The sequence below is a fragment of the Malania oleifera genome, chromosome 3, assembly GCF_029873635.1.
Source record: "Malania oleifera isolate guangnan ecotype guangnan chromosome 3, ASM2987363v1, whole genome shotgun sequence".
Taxonomy (NCBI): domain Eukaryota; kingdom Viridiplantae; phylum Streptophyta; class Magnoliopsida; order Santalales; family Ximeniaceae; genus Malania; species Malania oleifera.
In genome coordinates this window covers 30,831,826-30,854,949 of record NC_080419.1, presented here as the reverse complement: position 1 = coordinate 30,854,949, position 23,124 = coordinate 30,831,826, and the positions used below count along the sequence as shown (strand labels likewise).

Genomic DNA, 23,124 nt, shown 5'->3' with positions numbered 1-23,124 from the left:
TCTGCACCTTTTTCTTTGCAAACGAAGATTTTGCCTTTACTTCATCACGGTTGTTGCTGGCTACATCATTCCTCTGGTTGCCATTCAATAAGCAGAGGCACGAAGCTTGATTGTCTATCTTTTATCCTTCATTTCTTTCTTCTGAAATAAGGAACACACTGAGTGGAATAGCGGTTCCCTTTTCGTGTTCATCACGCATCCGTCCAGATGCCATTCTTCCACCCTTCCCCAATATCATTCACTGTCACTCCTTAATCTTATCCTTAAAAGAGTGAACTAGTTAAATCCCTCACTGCATTCAACCTGTAGGTGGGTAAGAAAAATTGCCAAAAGGGTGTCTTCATATGTTTCAATGAATTGGGTAAACACGCATGATCAATTTGTGGTGCTTAGATTTGTACCTTGCAAGAAAATTATAACCTCAAATGCCTAATTTAAGGACACATACCATTCTTAGTTTGACTTTTAAAGGAACTTGGCTTTTAAAAATGAAAACAAAAACGAGATTCAATGAGCCAAATTAAATTAAATTAAAATTAGGAGAAAGTAGCATTCTAACATTGCTTCTTTATATAATTTGTTTGTCAACGATCCTTCACGAAGAGCGTATGGGGAATGGTCCTGCAGTTCCTTTGACGGATTAAATTTCTTTCATTTCGTTTTTCCATGTGTCAGCAAAGCATCCTCCATGTTCAAATGCTTCCCTGCTAATTTTCACTGATGGCTGTTTCTTTCTAGTACAGTATGTCACTGGAAACAATTCCAATCATTGTCGAAGAATCTCATTAATCCAGTTCCAGGAAGCTTGCAGATTAAAGCTATCCAGATGCAAGGCTGCAGAAGGCTTAATGCAATGTCCGCTGTTAGCAATCTTTATATCTTAGGGGAATACAACCCTAACATGAGACAGACAACACTAGTAAGTTCAACGGAAACAAATATTTGGTTTAAGATGTCATTTCACTTTCCGCCATTGAATTTGGAATCCTGAACAGACTGCTCGTGATAAGCCGGAGGAAGGTAAGGATGACTTGACGTTTGTTTACGGATCAAAACTTGAGCACAGAGCTGTATGTGTTTAATCAATCAATCAATTCCAGTTGATTCAAAATGATTTTGCTCACAGAAGAATGGCAAAGAAAATGCAAGTTTTGAACAAGGAGATGAAAGTACATCCTGATCCAGTATTCTAATGCTAAATTTTCTTGTTTCTTCTCTGTTTACACTATATATCAATACTAGCGTTCTTTTTTCCTTTTTTTTTTTTTTTGTTTTGTTTTTTGGGGGGGGGGGTGGGGGGTTGCAGTTGGGTTTAACAATTGAGAGAGAGAGAGAGCCAAAACTATAGCCCTAATCAGAAGCCAAAATCCAAAACAAAAGTAAAGCAGATAGGGCAATCATTATCCAGCTTAGGAATGCCAAGGCAACCGACATTTGGTATTTTGGGCAATCCCCTCCATAGTTGCAGCCCCCTATGTCACTAAAGTACAATACTGTTATGCCAGCTGAGGCAGAAGCAGCTGCAAGAGACAACGTTGCTATAACCTGTTGAAATTTCATTAAATTCAAATGCTATAATAAAAAACAAACAAACAAACAAACAAAAAACAAACTAGTGAAATGAAAAAATATATATATATATATATATATATATATATATTAATCATTTAAAAAAAAAAAATTGTGAGAGAATTTATACTGTAGGGATTTAGAGAGGCTGACCCAGTCTCCAACTGCAACAAGGCTGACCAGGACAGGACTGTTGACAGCCTTTTTCTTCATCAAGGCATAAGCATCCAAGAATGCAAGCCCAGAGCTCCAGATTATTTGCAAACCCATTGAAGCGACCAGATAGCTGCAAAAGCAGCAAAGGCTTCACTTTAACATCTTCTAGGTGAGGATACATGATTTCAACAATAATTAACCGCAGAATTGCAAAACTCCAAGCAGCTATTGAATGGGGAAATTTCTATATTTAATGTAGCCCAATAAAGCAGCCAAGTAAACAAATCAAAAGGACACTTTAAAAAGATTAAAAATTATTATTATTTTTTTTTCATTTTTTTCTGGGGTGTTTTTTCTTCTTCATTTTCTTATGGTTTGTCCACTTCACTAGTTCACTGCCACATAAAAGAGCAGCAGAAATGAGGTATTTTTATTTCCAGGAAAATGAAAACTGAGGGAAGAAAAGCCACTAGCATTGTTTTCCATAGTAAGGGTGTAAAAATGGAAGTTGGCTAATGAATAAAGTGTCAACTGAGAGGACGGAAACTCAGCTGGGCTGGTTTGATCATGAGTAAATGACCAAAAAGTCATGACTGGACAAGTCAAAACTGATGCAGTTCAAAGTGCAACCAAGGTGCGAGGAACTCCAGAGAGTGAGAGAGAACTGTACTTCTTTAATGGCTAAAGAAATCAGCACCACCAATAGAGCAAAATAGCAAAATATGCAGCCAAGCCAAACTGTTGCATAAACTAGGTACAAATGTGCTGCACTGGAAAGCTAATAACAACATGATTGAGTATTGATTTCTCTCCAGGAGAAGGTCATAGGTTTCCCTTCAAGAGAAGAACAAAAAAGCTCCTTACCTACAATAATATTATTGATCCTGATATATTACCACTTCATCTAAAAGCTTAAGCTGTTAGATTGTTAATCAACAATGTATATCAACCTTTAACACTCCCCACTATGAGCAGCCTGATTGCACTTGGAGACTGGAGATAAACAAATGATAAATAACACCCATTACAGGGAATAAGATAAATTTTAACCACCACACAATAAATGTGGGCAACAAGAACCTAGGACCCTGTCGCAACAACAGCTTTGATACCATGTTAAATTACCATTTTACCTTAAAAAATTAATCTATTAGATAGCAATCCAACAATGTATATCAAGCTTCAACAAACCTGAATCACTGGACCGTAAAAATTGCACTATACATCAGCCATCAGGTCAGAGAAACATGATAGAATCAAAAAAGAAATTTATGTAATTATTAAGGGGGGAGAAACTAAAAAGTTACATATGACTTCAATATCTCTTTCATTTAAGCCAGGGATAATTGCATTTAAAGATCAATGCAGTTTCTATATTTCACCATTACTTTGTGTTGACATCATGATACTGATACAATTATTTTACGTTGTTCCTATGTCCATCTATCGGTTCATGCTCAAGAACAATAAGATTATATACTGTGATTAGTAAGACAAGCATGTAAATAGGGTCAAACAGCTTTCATTAGAGAAGGAAAATCTCAAAAAAATGTCCATTTGGCCCAAGGGTTGTTTAGAAATTATCAGGGGAAAAAAAAAAAAAAATTGTCCAAAATGTGCTATTAAAGTAAGTCTACAGACAGCTTGCGGTATAGTCAGCTGGAAGCTTATTGATGTGAATATGTTAGGCGCTTGCACTTAAAATTTCCAAGACAAATTATCAGTTGGGTTGCACTTGTATCGACCGCAAAGTTTTTATTCTATATAATTGGCTCTTTGGGAAGCTTTAATATAATCCCCAGCTTTTTGTGTTGGCTGTGGAGTATCCTTCTAGAAGACTATGGAAGTTAGTTCAGTTGCATCCAAAACATATGAATTCGCAAATCACTTGAGGTTTGTTGATTGAAAAAATGAATGTGGCTCTGCAATTACCGTGTTAATTCACAACATGCAAGAAGGGCAAGTATAGAGTGGAGGGGGCCCAGGAATTATAAGGAAGCCTACTCAGTCATTAAGACTGTGGATGCTAAATATGGACAAATACAATCACAAAGTTACTAATACTACACAAAATCTCAAGAATATAATGATACACAAATTTTCAATAATCTCCCTCAAACTCAAGATGGTAAGGTGAAGCCACCTGATGTAGTCGGAGTATGCCTTGATGAATACAACAACAACAATAACAACAAGCCTTCAGTCCCACTAGTGGGGTCGGCTATATAATCCTTTTTCGCCAATTCACACGATCAAGCGCATTTCTATCAGCTAGCTTAAGAGCTATTAAATCCTCTCTCACTATCTCATTCTAAGTTATTTTAGGTCTACCTTTACCCTTTCTACTATTGTTAAAACTTGATATACATTGTTGGCTCACAACCTAAAAGCTTAAAAGCTTAAGCTTTTAGGTGAAGTGGTAATCTAACATGGTATCAAAGTTGGTTACTAGGAGGTCCTAGGTTCTAGGCTTGTTTTTTGTGTTTATTATGCGGTGTTTAAAAAAATAATTGTATTCCCTGTAATGGGTATTTATCATTTGTTTATCTCTCCATGTATTGTGGGGCAGTGCGTGTGAGGGAGTCTTATAGCTTGATATACATTGTTGGTCCACAACCTAAAAGCTCAAGCTTTTAGGTAAAGTGGTAATCTAACAACTATCGTTAACAACAATTAACTCACTCCTCTCACTGGTGCATTACTTGGCTCATCCAAGCCGTCGCTCTCTTATATTATCTTCTATAGGTGCTATGCCTAACTTATTGCAAATATGTTTGATCCTTAATTTATACTTTAATGTTAAAAATTGAACATGAGATAAAGAAGCATGTGCAAGGCAAGAATGCCAAGTATTAGATGGTGTGGTAGCCGAAATGAACAATGCGGAAGAACCATTGGGTAAACGTGAGAAGGGAGCTCATACACACAACCCACCACCTATCCCAAGAAGCTGACCCATCCAAGGATCCTGCACATGACAACCATGGTTAGAAAATTTAACTATCTCAACAAGGTGGCCAACCAAGGACAAGATATGTATCAGTCACAAATAAAGAAAATGTGGAAAAAGTCCCAATATGACTAACCGCCATCTTTGAACCAATGGAAACATAATAGAAGAGGCATGAGTAAGAGACTATTAATGAGAAAATTGTTGGTTTTTTAAGTCCGATCCCTAGTTTTGATAATGAAAAACCGCAAGTTTCTTATGTGTATGTTTTAGTGCGTGAATACGTATTATTCAAGTCACACATAAGATCAAGAGAACATGTAAGCCAAGGTAGGTCTTAAAGCATAAATTTGGCGTATTCCATGGAGTCAAAGGGCAAAGAAGGAAGAAGAAGACATAATGTTTCAGTTGTATATGCAGTTATTTTTCTATATGGTCTGTAATATATTGCATCTACATGCATGATATGAATGTATGCTTAGACAGAACCGTAGACAGACCTTAGGGATGACTTTGGTAGACTTTAGGTCAACCGACGCTGGATTTTTAGGGTATATGCTCAAAGGACTTAGACTAACCTTAGGACCCTCATTTTTGTAAAAAAATGTGCCTTATTGTCTTAAAATTAATCATCAAATTGGCATGTTCAGTCGACCGAACCCTTATACTCAGGGCCCTACGGTCGACCGAACCTCTCTGGTGTCAACAGTTTGACCCTTTGGTCAATTGACTAGAAATGTAAAACAACGTCCTGGTCGACCGAACGGACACATGGGAAGTTCGAACGCCCTGGTCGACCGAATCAACAAGTTCAAAAGGACTTGGTCGACTGAAGTTCATAAAGTTGGGTCAACCAAACTCAATTTGGTTGACCGAATCTCGGAGGGTTCAGAATTGCCTTTGGACAGTTGACCAAACCTATAGTTCAAAAATTCCCCGGTTGACCAAACTTAGTGAGATGGTCGACCGAACCTTAAAAATGGTCAACCAATCCTCTCGGTTGGAAATATTTTGAAGCACTAAAATGTCATTAAAATTTAATTAATCTTTTCTAAAATACTGAGCGTGTCCCTCAATGATCAGATTTCCAGAAAATCTATAAATACCCCCTCCATAACTCAGATTAGCAACTTTGCTTAGCCAATCTTTTCTCTCTAATTTTATCCTAATCAAAGTTCCCCCAAAACATATTTTTACTGCAAAATCTTTTTGGGGTTATATTTTATACTCTCCATTCTCTTCCATTAATTATTTTGAAAATCTCTTTGAAGAGAACATTTATTTGGGCATTTATTTTCAAGTGTTTTACTCTCTCTTACTTGCATATTTGAAAAACTTTTTTAGAGTTTAGTTCTGAGATTTCTCCACATATTTCCATGGTAAATATAATGTTGGAGAAATACATTCTTGCTTTGATTTGCACATTGAATATAAAATGTTTGTATTTTTGTTTTGTGCAAAATCATTTTTAGAAAAACACCCTTTACTCTACTGAGCATTATTTCATATCTTTAGAGAATGCATTTATTTGAGCTTAAATGTGTACATCTTAACTTGTATTTTTAGAAGCATTACTTTATACAAAAATGATTTTTATTGTACTGGTTGGGTTTAGCCCGTTAATTGAACTGGGAAGTCTCAGCCCCGTAAGTGAGACCAGTTCGGTTCAACTCGGAAATTGAACTGAGGAGTCTTAGCCCCGTAAGTGAGACTAGTTCGGCTCAGCCTAGTAATTGAGTTGGGGTTTTTCTCGCCCCATAAGGAGAGGATGTAAACGGCTTCTGCTCCGCTTGTTTAAGTGAGCGGGTATAGTGTAATCCTTGGGGGGTATGCCCAAGGCGGGGACATAGGCTGGTTTGGCCAAACCTCAATAACAAATATCGTGTGTCACTCTCTCACTCTCTCTCTCTCTCTCTCTCTCTCTCTCTCTCTCTCTCTATTTCATTTAATTACTGTACTTTAATTTCCATATGTGTATGCTTGCTTGTCCACTGTTATAATTATTCGCATGCACACATTTAATTTAAATGAGATATGTTGTACACGTGTATGTCTGTGCTGATAGCTTAATCATTTTCTATACACGTTTGCATTATAAATGAGATATGAACTGTGGTGAATCGGTGCATATGTTTAAATTAGCCGAAATGTTTTAAAACCCAATTCACCCCTCTTGGGATCACACTAAAGTCAACAAAAATAAAAAAGAATTAGAAGTTATATGATTGCAAAAGGTAGGACTAATATACCATGAATGGTTGTGTGACAGATAGCGCTGTGGTAGAACAAGACAAAACATGGCTAATAATCTATTCAATATCAGATACAGTACAAAAAGAGAGATTCTGATGCACTAGAGGTCTCAGAAGCTAATGATGCAGTAGAAGTTATTGCAGTAGTTTGGTTGGGAGCACCACTTCTATGAGAGGAACTAGGCATCTCTAGCATCCTTAGCTTTCTCCCAAGGATAGTGATGACATGACATCCATTCTCTTAAAACCATGTGATAAAGAAAGGAGGGCAGGCGGTAGAAAAAGCAACAATGTCGGTAGGCCCAGAAGTAGATGGAGTAGCCATGACCATATTGGAGAAAGACATCATACGATGAGTCTCCTAATGAATTTCCTCTCAAAGAAGCTACTTCTAAGGAAAGAAGATGTGACCGATGCAAGAGAGATGCCCTAGTGTGCTCAAAATCATACTGAATAACTATCATAAAATGAATGCTCGGTCATTGATCCAATACTTAGCAAAGACATTAGCACACAAGTTATCGGAAAGGGTAGGATCAACTTGAAAAAATTGATCCCAAAGATCACTAACCTGAGAATAGAACTCAATAATAGGTTGTCTAGACTCTTGGATCCTAACTGAAACTGTAAAGCAACATCCCTAGGACAGTTATTATATCAAATTTCCAAAAAGTCTCAAGCCTCTGTCCCAATTCAAAATTTTGAAAGAAGAGTGAATAAATGGAGTAGAAGTGTTAACGAACCAATACATAATCTTATAACGAGTCCTTCGCTAATGGTGAAAGAATCTCAGTTTCCTTGTAGTTTTCTACGTCCAACTTTACGTCCAATAAATAAAACTGACATTTGATTTGCCTAGTCATTTTAATTGCTACTATCCAAAACAATATCACACTGGTGGAACACATGATAAAAAGTAGAAGATCTGGAAAAACAGATAGCGCCAGTGGAACTGGGGAAGGTCTCAGGTCACCAAAGTGCCACCATTAGCACTGATGGAGGTAGGGAGCTTCACAATGTATTGTAGAGGACGGAAATCTGCAGTTGTAGGAGGATCCTGGGTGCGGCTATTAAGGAATACAATCTGCGATGGAGCTGGCAGTCAGAGTCAATCAGTGTCAGGGAGAAGATGATTGGAGGCGTAGTAGTGTTTGGAATAGTGATGACAACTATTTGACATGTTGCACTCTAATTGGCCGGAGTCTGGAAATGAAGAATCATCAGCCACTGCAAGGAAAACATGACGTAATCTGAGTGCAGATTATCAGCTGGCACGTGAGTACATGAAATGGACCATAGTAACTTCAAGTGGGGCGTACTGAGGTGGATTTGGTTTATTTTTACAGTGAGGGAAGATTAAGCGAAGACAAAGCCAATGATGGTGGTGGTAGAGAAAAAATCGAGCAAAAAAACTAAAGAATTTGGTGAAGAAAGCCATGGGTGGGGAGAAAAAAAAAATTCCGTCAAAAGAACCCTGCAATGATATCATAAAAATATGAATGTGGCTATGTCATTGCAATATTAAGTTACAATGTAGAAGAAGGTGTAGTTCTCCCAAGAATAAAGAGGCAATCCTAATTAGTCATTAAGACGTATGCTAAATATGAACAAATACAATCACAAAGATACAAATAACATGCAGTCTCAACAAAATACTAATAATACACAAAATCACAACGCTGATGGTGCCTTAGTATCATGGACGAGGGAATTGACATCGTACAACCACTTGAAGCTTATGAAGACTCTGAAATTTCCTTTTGTTCCTGCTTTATGCGGCAACAATTATAATTTTTATGATGTAGTATCCTTTTGAGGTATCAAGGATATTAAGAAAGTTTCTTTGTTGAGTTTGCTAGGATTAAAGGTAAGCCTTCAGTTAAATGTTTGGGTTTCCACACAATTCTACGAGGTTGATTAATCCTGTGTTAGGATGTGTGGCTTGTATGGGTGTCGGCAGCCACACCACCCAGCTGCAATTGTTGAAGTTGGAGATGGACGGCCACCAACAATCTGCCTACCATGTTGAATTACAGCTGCCTTATTTGACTTCTTCCCCCTCCCATGTGTATATATATATGTTTGTAATTGTGTATGGCAAGTGTGGCGAGTTGCAGCAGTTGAGTGGTGCTGTATTGTGTGCAGCAGAGAGTTGTGTGTCTGTGCATGCAGAGAGTTGCATTGTGAGAGAGCTGAGAGCTATATTGTGAGATTGCAGAGAGGTGTGGTGTGTTGTGTGTGAGGCAGAGTGAATCCTTGTAGAGAGTGAGAGAGGAGTTGAGGGCAGTAGCCTCCTCCTTCGCTCCTTGTATAATTCTCCAACGATTATAGTGGATTTTGTCCTCTCCCGTGGACGTAGGTCACAGTGGACTGAACCACGTAAATATGGTCTCGTATTTTGTGTTGCGTAATTTTTTGCTTGTGCAATTGTTGTTCCTGGATCACTTCCTAACAAATGGTATCAGAGCGAGGTTGGAGCAAAATCGCCAGCTCGAAGCAAAATTCCCAAATTTAAGCCTCTGCCTAGTAGTTCAAAACTCAGTTTAGAGACAACCAAAAGAATCCTCTCGTTGAGACGAAGCCAACGGCGGTAACCGGAGCTCGAACAGCGCTTGGATGAAGCCGCACGCGCTCATACACGCAATCGGCAGAAAGACTGCGTTGCCATGCGCTCCCTCGTGCCCTCACGCGTCGGCATTTGATTGGGAAAGAGCGTCACGCGCGCCCATGTGCCGGTGAAAGTCCGGTGCCCATTCAGAGGCTGAAGACGCTGACATCAACAGCCACATAAGTGCCGAGTCAGCGCCACATCAGCACGTGCCAGCCACGTTATCACGCCACATCAGCGTTGAGTCAGCTGTATAGTTAGCAGCCACATCAGCGGGGGACAATGACATGTCAGCAGTTCGAACAGTGCCACGTAAGTAGCCGGAACCCACACCCATGTTAGCATGTGGGCCCCAGGACACGTAAGCAAGTGGGGACCACAGCGCCACGTCAGCAAACGACGTTAGTGGCCGTTAACGCCGTTAGGAATATTTCGTTAACAGAGAGAATATTCTGCTATAGTTAATGGAGAGTTGACTTTTGTTGACCAGTTTGACCGGGTTTTTCGGAGCCATTTCGGGTCGGTTTTTCAAACGGTTTGAACTATTTCTAAGGTTTTCGGCCGTTTCAGAGCCATTGTCGGTGTCCGTTTATTGAGATTCGAAGCAAAATGGTAGGAATTGACACTTCAAAGTTTGAGGTGGAGAAGTTTGATGGGCAGAATAACTTCAGTTTATGGCAGAGCATGGCGAAAGATATTTTGGTTCATCAAGGCTTGATCAAACCGTTGATTGGGAAGAAGCCAAATGATTTCAAAGATGATGATTAGACCGAATTAGAGATGAAGACAATCAACACAATCCGATTGTGTCTGGAAAATGAAGTTAAATATTAGGTGTTAGAAGAAACCTCACCGATGGAGCTCTGGAAGAAACTGGAGCAAAGGTATATGTCGAAATCCCTTACCAATAAATTGTTTTTGAAGAAGAAACTTTATCAACTTCAAATGAACGAGGGAAGTAGTCTTTTTGATCATACAAATGATTACAACAAGATTTTGACCCAGTTGTTGAGTCTCGGCGTAAAAATTGATGAAGAGGATAAGGCGCTTCTACCATTGTCATCTCTACCAGCTTCATTTGATGGTCTGGTAACTGCGTTGCTCATGGGAAAGGATACCTTAAAGTTAGATGATGTGATGACATCACTTCAAGATTCTGAGACGTTAAGAAAGCCGATTGTGACGTCTCGTGAGCAAGCTTTGGTAGCTAATAGTGAGAGACAAGGAAGAAGCAAAGATCGAAAGCTCAGGGGTAAACAATGGCGTTCAAAATCAAGAGGACGAGATACGAGCAAGGTCGTATGTTACTGGTGTGATAAAAAAGGGCACTTCAAGAATGACTGTGAAGATCGAAAAAGATACGAAGAAGAAAAGAAGATACGAGATAGTGTCAATGTATTGGAGCATGCCACATGGCATGGTAATGACGAGGTCTTTGTAACAGTGAGTAGCTCACATCAACAAATCAGTTAAAGGAATGTGCAGTGTTGATACTGCAAGAAGCATGGCCATATGAAGAGAGAGTGCCGGAAATTGATGAGAAAGAACATGAATGCTCATGGCAGTCCAAACGATGATGGATAGGTTTTGGACTCTGGGAGTTTAGTTCATGTCTGCTTTGAGAAAGATTTTTTTCATTCTTTCAAAGAAGTTTGCGGTATGGTATCACTCGGTGATGGGTCTTCATGCGATGTTAGAGGGATTGGATTTGTGAAGCTGAAGACGCTTGTTGGAGCGGTCTGTATTTTGGATGTTGTTAACTTTGTTCCAAGGATGCGAAGAAATGTGATCTCCCTTAGTTGGTTGGATTCTAAGGGTTGTCAAATCTCTATCGCAAGTGGAGCTATGGAAGTGACCCGACGTGACTCAATGATATTTACTGGGAAGGAGTCTTGTGGGCTGTATCAGTTGATGAGAACCACAGTGGTTGGTGGTTTGACCTCAGATGATGATAGCGGTACATCGTCAGAAACGAACAGATGAGTTCGGTTTGCTGATGAAGAACGCGGTACTCTTTGTATGGTTCAGAAGTTTGAACTAAGTTACGAAGACTTGCCTTGATCAAATTCGTATCAAGGTAGAACTGTGGACTGGGGAATTGACACTCGTCAAGGTGGAGATTGTTAGGATGTGTGGCTCGTATGGGTGTCGGCAGCCGCACCACCCAGCCGCAATTGTTGAAGCAGGAGATGGACGGCCACCAACAATCTGCCTACCATGTTGAATTACAACTGCCTTATTTGACTTTTTCCCTCTCCTATGTGTATATATATATGTTTGTAATTGTGTGTGGCAAGTGTGGTGAGTTGCAGCAGTTAAGCGGTGCTGTATTGTGTGCAGCAGAGAGCTATGTGTGAGTGCATGCAGAGGGTTGCATTGTGAGAGAGCTGAGAGTTGTATTGTGAGATTGCAGAGAGGTGTGGTGTGTTGTGTGTGAGGCAGAGTGAATCCTTGTAGAGAAAGTGAGAGAGGAGTTGAGGGCAGTAGCCTCCTCCTTCTCCTTGTATAATTCTCCCGGCGTTTATAGTGGATTTTGTGTTCTCCCGTGGACGTAGGTCACAGTGGACCAAACCATGTAAATCTGGTCTCGTATTTTGTGTTGCGTAATTTTTTGCTTGTGTGATTGTTGCTCGTGGATCACTTCCCAACATCCTGACTGCCAACATCTAATTGGCAAAATAACTGCAGGTGTGCTTGAGTTTAATGTTTATCCTCCCAAGTAATACAGGGTATAAACATTTGGTGTTTAGAGAACCAACAGTTGATGTCCACATCTGGCAGTATTTAGCAATTTGGGAGAAGTGATAGAGAAGGAATGCAATTTTCTAACAGAAAAAAATACATAAGAAGAGATTGGATTCAGAGTTTTTCAAGGTCATTAATGAGAATTTCTACAAAAAAAAAAAAAAAAATCTTCAAAAGATACACATCAGTTTGTGGTAAAATGTATTCACTTCACCAGAGACAGGATGAACTAGTTTGCCCAAAAACATAAAAGGATACAAAAAACTTGTTCCCTAGGTGAAAAGAGATCATAGTTCCAATTTGCAGCAGAATCTCAAGTCATTCCTCTTTCTTCTATTCATCAAACCACCATCATGCACGCACATGTACACACATCGAAAATCTAAGAATTTCACACCCAGCTACCATACCAAGATCCTCTGATCTAATTCTTATCAAGTCCCAATCCCTCATGGTCTTTAAATAGCACCAATAAATTCAGAATTTTCACCTGTGAAATGGCACATTCCAAAACATGCTATTTGATATCTTCAGAATGAAATAAATCTAACTATACTTGAACACTAAATAAAAAAGTTATCAGTTAGATTTAAAAAGAAAACGAATCATAGGCACGCCCAAGGAATAAAAGTACTCAAAAAAGGAATTGTGAAGCCAAATGTTGATTTGTTGGGGAAGAAGAAAAAATACCAGAAAGCTGTGATATTGAAGAAGCCAGAAGCAGTTGCCATAGAAGCAGTCGAACCAATTGCAAAGAAGGACTGTGAAATCCTGAGAACAAGCCCAGATAAAGTCCCTGGAGTCCCAGGAAAATGGTTCATTTTTTTCTCTCCAAATCGTAGGGGAATTTCAGATTCTCAATGGCTCAAAGCAAACACAGCCCATTAATCAAAATCATCAGAGCATTCAAAAAGTCTTAGAAGAGAGAAAAAGAACACCCGAGAAATCCGGCACCCCAGAGAGAGTATGGAATCTGAAACGTAATCAGAAATGGGAGTATAAAGAGCAAATGACAGCAACATGAAGAGGCGCAAGTGGAAATTAAATTAAACCACCTAAGCACGCCCTATCTGTGATTACCAAACCAAACGCGAGAGCAAATTCGCAATCGCTTCTTAATCTCAACCACCTACCTGACATCAACAGTCAACTGGCCTGCGCGAGGAGCCGTAAACAGACCCGGCCCAACAACGCCCACTACCGTCAATAAAAAATACAATATACAAAAATATAAAAATAGTGTCAATATATATATATATATATATATATATATATATATATATATATCTATAAGGTGCTGTTGTCACTGTATTTTTATTTTTTTCACAATATTAAATAAGAACTTTATTCTTGTAATTATTACTTTATACGGGAGGGAAAAAAAAGAAGTTAAATTCAGCATTCGTTAGTGTGAGGAGAAAGGTAAGCTCTCGTTGGCTTTTATTTTTTAGTGCCAATCACAGTTCTTTCTTTTTTTTTCCTCCTTTTTTTTTTTTATGTATTTAATTATATTTTAAGATTTCTTATAAAAAAAAGACTAATTTTCAGTTTGATTTATAAAATTAAGTTTAAAATAAAATCAAATCTCATAAATGGCTCATATGTCTGTGTTTAGTTTGTAGAATTAAGGACGTGATCATATTGTTGACCTTATAAGTCATATCTCGTTTTGATTATGACAAATACTACGATATTTAACGTTTGTCGAGTTTGTGTGCATAATTATATTGAAAAAGTCATATGAAAGCAAGTAGTGACTTGAAAAAAAATGCAGATTCAACATATTTATTTGTTGTAATTTATACTTCATTCAATTTGAGTCTGTAATATCTATTTAAGTCACGGTCTATAATAATTGATGCATATCATGCATATCATGCATAGAGGAATCATAAGCTCAAAAAGGCCTTAGAAAAGACCCTAAATCCTTGCACAAGTACTTAGAAAAGTCTCAATTATTATATATGCTATAAGGGGAAATTATTTTCAAAAACAAGACTTATGTGTTAAAATATTAAGGATTCGGGCGACTGAACCTTGGCGATTGAAAACGCTTTGGTCGACCAAACGTTGGGAAAGTCAAATTGTTGACTTGACTTCGAGGGACCGAACTAAAAAGAACTTAGTGTTCTCGGTTGATCGAACATTTAATCTTGATTTTTCCAACAACCCGGGCGCCCGAACTTCACGGTCATTTCGACCTCGAGCGATCGAAAGTACAAGTTCGGCAGATCGAACTTAAGGCTAGGTGACCAAACCTCAAGCAGGTTGGAAAATTGCCTTGGCCGGCAGACTGAACATGTTTTCGAGTACCCGAACATGAAAAATTCACTTTTTCTTATGTATCTGTTCGGGTGACTGAACCTATGGCTCGGTCGACCGAAATTCTTAGGTTGGCCAAATTTTACCAAGGGTTAATTGGGGTTAAAAAAGGTTATTTTTATTAAACTCATTTAAAATAATTTTAATAATTCACTTGATGTCCCCAACGGTCAAAATTCTTAGTTTGTCTATATATAGGTTCTCATTTGCAAAGATTAAGCACATATTAGCATTTTGATTAAGAGAAGAATCCTATAAAATTTTAAAAGCTTATTCTTCAAAAAAAAAAACAAAGCCTATACACTCACCCATTATTATTCCTTTACTAAATCTATCTTGGTGAGAGTGTCTTAAGTAATTCTACATTAATTTTACTTGCTTAAACTCTCATTGGTTTAGTTGGTTGATTGATTTTCTATTGAGAGTTTTAGCCAAAGTTTTTTTCCCTGGTTTATTTAATAACTTCATTGTGTGTGGAAAACTTTGAAACTTGTGAGTCTTGGGATCTGTATTGCAAGACTCTAAGACTTGCATTTTGATTGTGCAAAAATCATTTTCACAAGGTTATTTTTCAAATATCTCTTGTGCTAGAATTATGAGAAAATCATATTAGAGAAATTTTGATTACATTTGTTGGAAATCTTTGAAACCCTAAGTGTGGTTGTTAAATATTGATACGTTGTTTCAAAGGTAAATTGACTACACACTCTTGCACTTGATTGATCATTGCCATTAGATTGAGTGTTATTGCACACATATTACACTGAGCTTATAGTTCTTATATTGTTGATGTGCATTGATTGATATTGGTACAAATCTGCTTGTTGGAGAAGCATATATTTTGTACACGATGCTTGTATTGTGAATTGGTTGTATTTCAAGCGCGACCTGAGGGGGCGTTAATCTAGCTCGGAATGATTGGTTGTAAAGGTTGAGGTTAGCTCTGCTTTAATTTGATTTGTTTATATTTAGGTGCCGCTCCACCCATTAAGTGAGCCGTAGTAAAATCCTTGTGCTTGTGAGCCAAGGCGAGGACGTAAGCACATTTGCCGAACCTCGATAACACATTTGGTGTTCTACTTGCTTTACGGTGCATTCTTAAGTAATTTACTTGTGAAATTTAATTTCAGTTGCATTTATTGATTCATCTTATTATTTGCCTTAGATTGACCTTAGGACTGTGTAATACTGCTGTTGGATATTTGACCTAGGAGAGAAAAATTTTAAAATACCAATTCACCCCCTTCTTGGGATTACAGTAAAGTCAACAATTGGTATCAGAACCTAGTTGCTTAGACCTAATCGTATTTTTTTTTCAAAAAGATCTAAATGAATCATCATACTATAACCCCTTTTCCTAAGGGACCCTCTTCCACACGTCCTCCTATTTTTGGAGGTGTGAATTACATCTTCTGAAAACAAAGGATGCACATATACCTTCAAACTGTTGATTGGAAGGTGTGGAAAGTTGTATCTAAAGGAAATTTTGTTCCCATGAAAATTGAAGATGAGGTTAGAGTCCCTAAGACAGAGGAAGAATATACTAATGATGATATGAAAGCTGTAAGTATAAATGCAACTGCAATGAATATTTTATACTGTGGACTTGATATAAATGAGTTTAACAGGGTAATGATATGTTCTACTACTAAAGAAATTTAGGATAAGTTAGAAGTCACTTATGAAGGTACTAGAGATATTAAAGATAGTGGGATTGATATGTTGACTAGTGAATATGAAGCATTTAGGAGGAACACTAGCGAGTCTATTCAGAGTATGTACACACGATTCACTCATATCATTAATTCTCTACATGCATTAGGCAAGACATATCCCATGTATGGGATGATTAGGAAAATTCTTAGGGGTTTGCCACCTGTGTGGGAAGCTAAGACTACTGCCATTGCTGAGGGTAGAGACTTAAAAGTTATGTCCTTAGATGAACTGATAGGGTCACTCATCACATACGAGTTGGTCATTAATGAGAGAGTAAATGATAAAAATAGAATAATGAAGGTGACTGCTTTGAAAGAATCAACTAATATGTCCAGTGAGTGTAGTGAAATTGAATCTAGAGATTACATGGCTATGCTTACCAAGAAATTCAGCAGATTCTTCAGAAAGAACAGTAGGCCATATAGAAAGTTTAGAGACTCAATATCTGAGAAGGAAGAGCCTAGAAAAAGAAAAGAAAAATCAAACGCTCCATATGCTAAATATGTTTGCAAGTGTGCTTGAGGTCGTCCTTATCCAAGGACAAGTGGTACTTGGATAGCGACTGTTCACGGCATATAACTTGTGATAGGCCAAGTTTGTGTCCATCGCTCCCAAGGAAGGAGGGTTAGTGACATTCGGGGACGTTGCAAAGGGGAGAATAATTGGTGCAGGTAAAGTTGGTCAGCAACTGTAGCGACCCAAAAAAAAAAATAAAAATAAAAAAAAGTAAAAAAAAATATTATTATTAATTAATTAATTATTATTAAGAAAATTAATTAAATTAAGAAATTTGAGGATTTTTTATATGTATATATATATATATATAAGTATATATATAAGTATATATAAGTATATATAAGTTTATATATATAAGTGTATATAATAAAGTTTAAAGGATAAAGGAAAGAAAAAACAAAAACTTAAAGGCTAAGTTTCTGGAGAAGCAGGAGAGGAAAGAAAGAAGAAAAAAAAAATTTCTTCTTACGCACTCAACAGGAAGGAAAGAGAAAGAAAGAAAAAAGAAGAAAAATAATTATCTCAGGCTCTCCACTCCTCTTCTTTCAACGATTTCGCGGCTGATTCTCGCCCAATTGAAAATTCGAAAATACCACTGAATTCCATTCTCCGCCACCGACATATCTACCGAAGTGGATTTGTCATAGGAATAACGTGGGTATATCTCCTGGGGTAAGCCAAATTTTCATTCTTACCTTATTTTTTCCTAAATTTTAAGCCAAATAGGCGATCAGACACCACCACGAGAATCTAGGGATGATTCTCTACAAATCTAACGGAGCGAAATTCTCGTGGGGTCATTGTAGAAATAACCCAAAATTAGGATAAATGAGTTATTTAGAAATTAATTATTATTCAATTATTGTAAATTAGGAAATGTTAAAATAATATTTTATTGGGATTGATATGATTGAATCAGGGTTCGGGTGAGCGTCGCAGGTATAAGTTTGGGAGCCCTGCAGGTGTGGTTCAGGGAATCAAGTAAGGAGGAATAAAATTATATCAGTATTTTATTAAGGTAAACCAATTATTTACGAGCATATGAAATTTATTATTTATCTATATGATTTTCAGAATAACCTGATTACTGGAAAAATGATGATTTTTGTTTAAGATTTATATTTGGGATAATTGCATATGATATTAAATTCGTGTGACATGGGAACAATTTTCCTAATAAATTGAATATGAATTGTTGTGGCATTTGGGTTTGCATGTGGGGATGTTTGGAATGATTATGACATGATGAATGGATTGTGATGTTTGGCTCCTATGTGGAAATGTATTGATCTGTTGGGATACTGTGTGGGAAATGAATTGATCTTTTGGATTCCTGTGTGGAAATGCATTGATGAGTCTGTGTGAACTAACTTGTGTGGTTATTCGTATGCATCTCAATATAATGTTGGCATGAAGAGGTTGTTATATTGCCTAGATATAAATCATGATATGACGTTGGCAGGTCGAGGAGCTTGTCATATTGTCATTTATATAGGGTAGGACATTGGCAGGTCGAGGAGTTTGTTCTACTGATGTATGACGGGTAGGTCATGGGGATTGGATACTGGTGAATAGTGGTGCCTGTGTAGGCCACCTGTTGCGGAAGTTGGAGTGGTGCCTGTGTGGGCCACGTTATATCTTGTGTGGATAATGGCACCTGTGTGGGCCATGTTATGTACCCTTTGTGGGTAGTGGTGCCTATGTGGGCCACGTTATATCCTGTGTGGATAATGGCGCCTGTGTGGGCCATGTTATGTACCCTGTGTGGGTAGTGGTGCCTGTGTGGGCCACGTGTAGATAAGAAATACGTAGGTGCCTGTGTGGATCACATACTGACATGTACGCAGTTGCTCTGTGTGGGCCACGTATTGAGGACATTAGAAGATAAAGTATGAGATGCATGATTCTTGTGTGGATGTGTTGTGCGCATGTGAATTTAATTATAGCATAAAAATAATGGTATAGCATATTGTGAATGCATGTGTGTGCATGCGGCGAGGTAAACATACCACTGGGGGATTGCTGAGAAAGGCGAGTGCTCTGCTAGGTAGTTTCTTGGTATCAGTGCAAATGGATGCTACTTGTATGGGCGGGTAGACATTCCGATCCTCGGAAACCTTCGCCTTTAAAATAATAAAGATGTGTGTACTGGCGGCGAGGTAATACTTCACCTGAGAGCTTACTGAGTAAGGTGAGTGCTCTAGTAGGTAGTTTTTAGTACTAGAGCAGAGGGAAGCTATTTGTATGGGTGGGTAATCTTCCCTATCCTTGGGGACTTTCGTCTGCATAAAAGTTATGTACTTGTGCATATTGGATGTGTGTATGATATTAGATGTCGGGGATGTTATTAATGGTACATTTTCTCAGTTGTTATTGATATTATATGAGAAATAGTTTATTTTGATATATAAATATTAAAAATTATTTGTCACACACTGTTATAATTTATTCCACCCTTACTAAGAAGTGTCTCACCTTAGTGGATTAACAATTTTTCAGGTTCTTCTGGAGACTGGGTTTGAAGGCCTAGGCTGGGACTATTTTTGCTGGTTTCTTTTTGGGGTAGTGTGAGATACTGATATATGTTTAGATATATTTGTATGAGATTATGTTTTAAATACTAGTTGTGGAGATAGATATTTGGATGTTGGAGTATTCGTTTTTGGGTTGTTATATAGAACTCTGGTATTTATTTGAGGTTATTTATTTATGTTCTGCTGCGTGCATGATAATTATGGTATCAGATGCAGGTGATTGGAACACGTGGCACCCGGGCACCACTTGGCGGGTTTCGAGGCATCATAAGAACTGTTGACTTGATATGTCACACCTAGTTTTGATAATGACAAATACTCTTGATACTGATGTTTGTACTAAGGCCTACATGCAGGTTCACCTTATGCGTGTATTTGAACTGAAAGACATATCATGATGGCATACGGTGATCAAGCAGAAGAATGAAGAAATCTGTGCTGTATTTTGTAATTATTATTCATTTTTCTCATTTTGGGATGTAATTTTATTATGGACTGTACACCCACATGGCTTGTAATAATTTGCATCATGTATGATAGGTAGGTATGCTTAAAACCACCTTAGTTGGACTTTAGGTACCTACACATAGTGCACTAAGTCCCCAACATCACTTAAATATATCAGGGGAATTAACTGAAGTAAAATTGAACTTAATTGAAAATCTTGTGAGAGGTTGGGCGATCGAACCTGTGGCATTCAAAACGCCTCGGGCAATTGAACCATGGACAGATCAACTTCTTGACTTGTGTTCGATAGACTGAACCATTTTTTAATATATCTTCCTCGGTCGACCGAACACCTGTTAGAGTACTTTTCACCAACTCGAGCATCCGAACCTTTGTGTTTGAAATGGCCTCGGGCGATTGAATATGTGAGTTCAATCAAACAAAATTTAGACTGCGCACCTAAATTGCGGTCTTTTTGAGGAATCGCTCGGTTCAGTAAACTGAACTACTTTTGAGGCGACCGAACCTCTAAAATACCTTTTTGTGTTGTGTTTGTTTGGGCACCCGAACCTTGGACCGGGCACCCCGAAAGCTCTCAGGTTGCTTATTTTTTATCGGGGTTAAAAATGGTTAAATGGGGTTATTTTCTTTAAACAAGTTTAAAACTTTTCTAATAATTCTTATTAGGTCCTTGAGGGTCATAAATCTGCCCTTGCCTATATATACTTGTTCATTTGCAAAAATTAGCAAGGATTAGCAAGATCATTAAGGCCAAAAGTCTCTTAAATTCAAAAATCATTTTATAGCCTATATACTGCTCCCATAGACTCATACACTCCATTTTCCTTGATCATTCAAGTGTTGAGAGTATATTTAGTGTGCTTGTGCTTCATTCTAGTTTGCTCACACTCACATTTGTTGTATTGATTGATTGATTTTTATTGAGTGTAAAGCATTAAGTTCTCCCACTGATTTTATTTGATAAATCTTGTGTGGGGAGACTTAGAGACTTGTGGTTCTTACATTGTCATTGCAAGTTACCTTAGCATATATTTTTGTGTGCAAAAGTCATTTTCAAGCTTGCATTCAAACATCCTTTGTGCTTAGTATATTGAGAACATTGTGTTGAGGTTGTTGGAATCATCTTGCTAGCATTTTTGAAACCTTGATTTGATATTGTGATATTCAAATATTGTGTTTCAACTCTTGCTTTGATATACACTCTAGACCTTAATTGATTATTCTTACATGATTAAGTGTTTAGCACACATATTTGAGCACTGAGCATATTTGCATATTATGCATGTTTGCACTGTTGCTTGAGCTATACTGGTGTACATATCTGTTTGTTTGAGAAGCATATTTCCGTGTACGCAAAGTTTTACATTTTTTGTATTCTAGGTGTGGGTCTGAAGAGGGAGACTAGCCCTGTTGAATAGTCCTGAACTGGCTTAGACCTGGTTGGGAAAGTTAGGTGCACCATCGTGGTAAGGTATAGGTTGAGGTCAACCCAGCTAATTGACCTGATTGTAAATAGTGCCACTCCACCCATTAAGTGAGCTTATAATGTAATCCTTGTGTGGATGTGCCAAGGCGGGGATGTAGGTAGTATTGGCCGAACCTCAATAACATATTTGGTGTCAGTTTTATTTTCTGCAATTGATTTTCTGCTCCTATATGTTTATGTTTATTGTCTGAATATCTGATTGGGTTTGCAATTACATAGAACGACCATAGGCTTGTGTAATATTGATTGTTGGATTAGTTGAACCTAGGGGATAAATTTTTTAAATACCAATTCACCCCCTTTTGGGATTGCACCAAAGCTAAAACTTGGTATCACAGCCTTGTCACTTAGACTTGAACGTTATTTTGTAAAAGATCATGATGACTCATATTGGTGTTTCCCAATCGTGTGTGTGGGTAGGTTCTTTGCAAACCCTTCAATGTTTTCTAGTGAAAATTTTTATGATTGGAAACTTAGAATGGCTATCTTTATAAAAGTTTTAAATTGGAGATTTTGGAAAGTTATTGCTCAGGGAAATTTTATACCTATGAAAAACATTAATTCTATTGAAGTTCCCAAATTAGAAAATGAGTTGAATGATGATGACATGTATTTATTGCAAATAAATTTTGATGTCATGAATACTTTGTTGTATGCTTTATATTCTAACATTGTTCATGAAGTTATGACATGTCATAGTGCAAAAGAAATTTGGGAAGAGTTGGATAGGAGATATGGAGAAAGCAAAGAGGAGGAGTCTACTACTCCAAGTACTATAACTCCATATGATTATGAGGAGGTATATGATTCTAACTCCATCTATATTGATGATTCTTGCGCTGAATGTCGTATTGTATCATGTGTTGAATCTTGTGATGATACTGGAAATGTTGCATGCAATGATTCATGTGTTATTTAGTTTGATAAACCTTGTGATGAATCATTTGATGAGATGCCTTCATGTGGAAAACTAAAAAAGACTTCATTTAAAATGCATAGGATTCTAGTTGGGATATCTAAACAAAAAATATTTTTGAAAAATGAAAATAGAAGGTTGGAAAAACAATTAAAAGATCTAAGAAAATATCATGCCACCTTAAAGAAGAATAAGATTGTGAAAGTGCTGAAAATCATCTGCTTAGAAAGAAAAATTGAAGACTATTCTAAAATGATTTTCAAACCCTCTTGTAAAAAGAATAACAATAATAAACCCTTGGAAGTTAAAATGAAAAATATTTTCATAAAGGGTTCATGTTCTGTTTATCAAACCCATAGTCATGTCTCATTAGGTAAAAACAAAATAAATAAGCATATCCCTTCACAAAAATCTAAAGCCTGCTTATTTCGAAAAATAAAATGGCACATTCAATCTACTTGTCCATCTAGAAGTGCCAGAGGCTTAGATAAGGAGATGGCATTGGCAGTTATGAAAGCAAACTCCATAGGATCTAAATAAAAATGGATTTAAATTAATTCTAGTTAATTATTTAATGCTTCCTTAGATCTTAGGTGTGGATTTAGGGGGTTGTGATAACTATAGGTTTGGGAAGTGGTTGTCGCTTAAAATGAAAATCTTAGTATACGCACTCATTAAACACTATCTTGTTATACTAAGAATCTTTATTTACTTCCAAATGGACAAGACAATTGTGCCTAGCATATTATTCTTAATGCTTAACTCACGTTTAAATATGAATATCTTAAGTTAAGCAACTGCTGTCCATTACACTAGAGATGAGCCTCAGGGGTTCATCATATTCTATATATCTTTAACCCTAATCTCAGTGATCAAAATTTTAGTC

At 37.4% G+C, this 23,124-nt stretch overlaps 1 protein-coding gene across 3 annotated transcripts; it reads right to left on the bottom strand.

Moving 5' to 3' along the window:
• Nucleotides 1–506: 506 nt before the first annotated feature.
• LOC131151985 (CASP-like protein 5B3) lies at nt 507–13,518 on the bottom strand. Of its 3 annotated transcripts, XM_058103527.1 has the most exons (4): nt 13,414–13,512; nt 12,971–13,253; nt 1,723–1,855; nt 1,074–1,545 (listed from the first exon to the last, which is right to left on the bottom strand). In XM_058103527.1, the coding sequence occupies exons 2-4, from the start codon at nt 13,099–13,101 to the stop codon at nt 1,351–1,353; spliced, it is 459 nt and encodes a 152-aa protein (XP_057959510.1). In that variant the 5' UTR covers nt 13,102–13,253; nt 13,414–13,512; the 3' UTR covers nt 1,074–1,350. The 3 variants fall into 3 exon arrangements, with proteins under 3 accessions (XP_057959511.1, XP_057959510.1, XP_057959509.1); XM_058103528.1 differs by lacking the exon at nt 1,074–1,545 and adding an exon at nt 507–1,068 and having other exon boundaries at nt 12,971–13,459; XM_058103526.1 differs by having other exon boundaries at nt 12,971–13,518.
• Between the last annotated feature and the right edge of the window lie 9,606 nt (nt 13,519–23,124).

Excerpts from the sequence above, each read along its gene's own strand:
- LOC131151985 (XM_058103526.1), bottom strand. The coding sequence starts at position 13,101 with ATGAACCATTTTCCTGGGACTCCAGGGACTTTATCTGGGCTTGTTCTC. Across the intron at positions 1,856-12,970 it reads TTCAATATCACAGCTTTCTG|CTATCTGGTCGCTTCAATGG; the intron begins GTATTTTTTCTT and ends CTGCTTTTGCAG. Across the intron at positions 1,546-1,722 it reads TTGTTGCAGTTGGAGACTGG|GTTATAGCAACGTTGTCTCT; the intron begins GTCAGCCTCTCT and ends AAATTTCAACAG.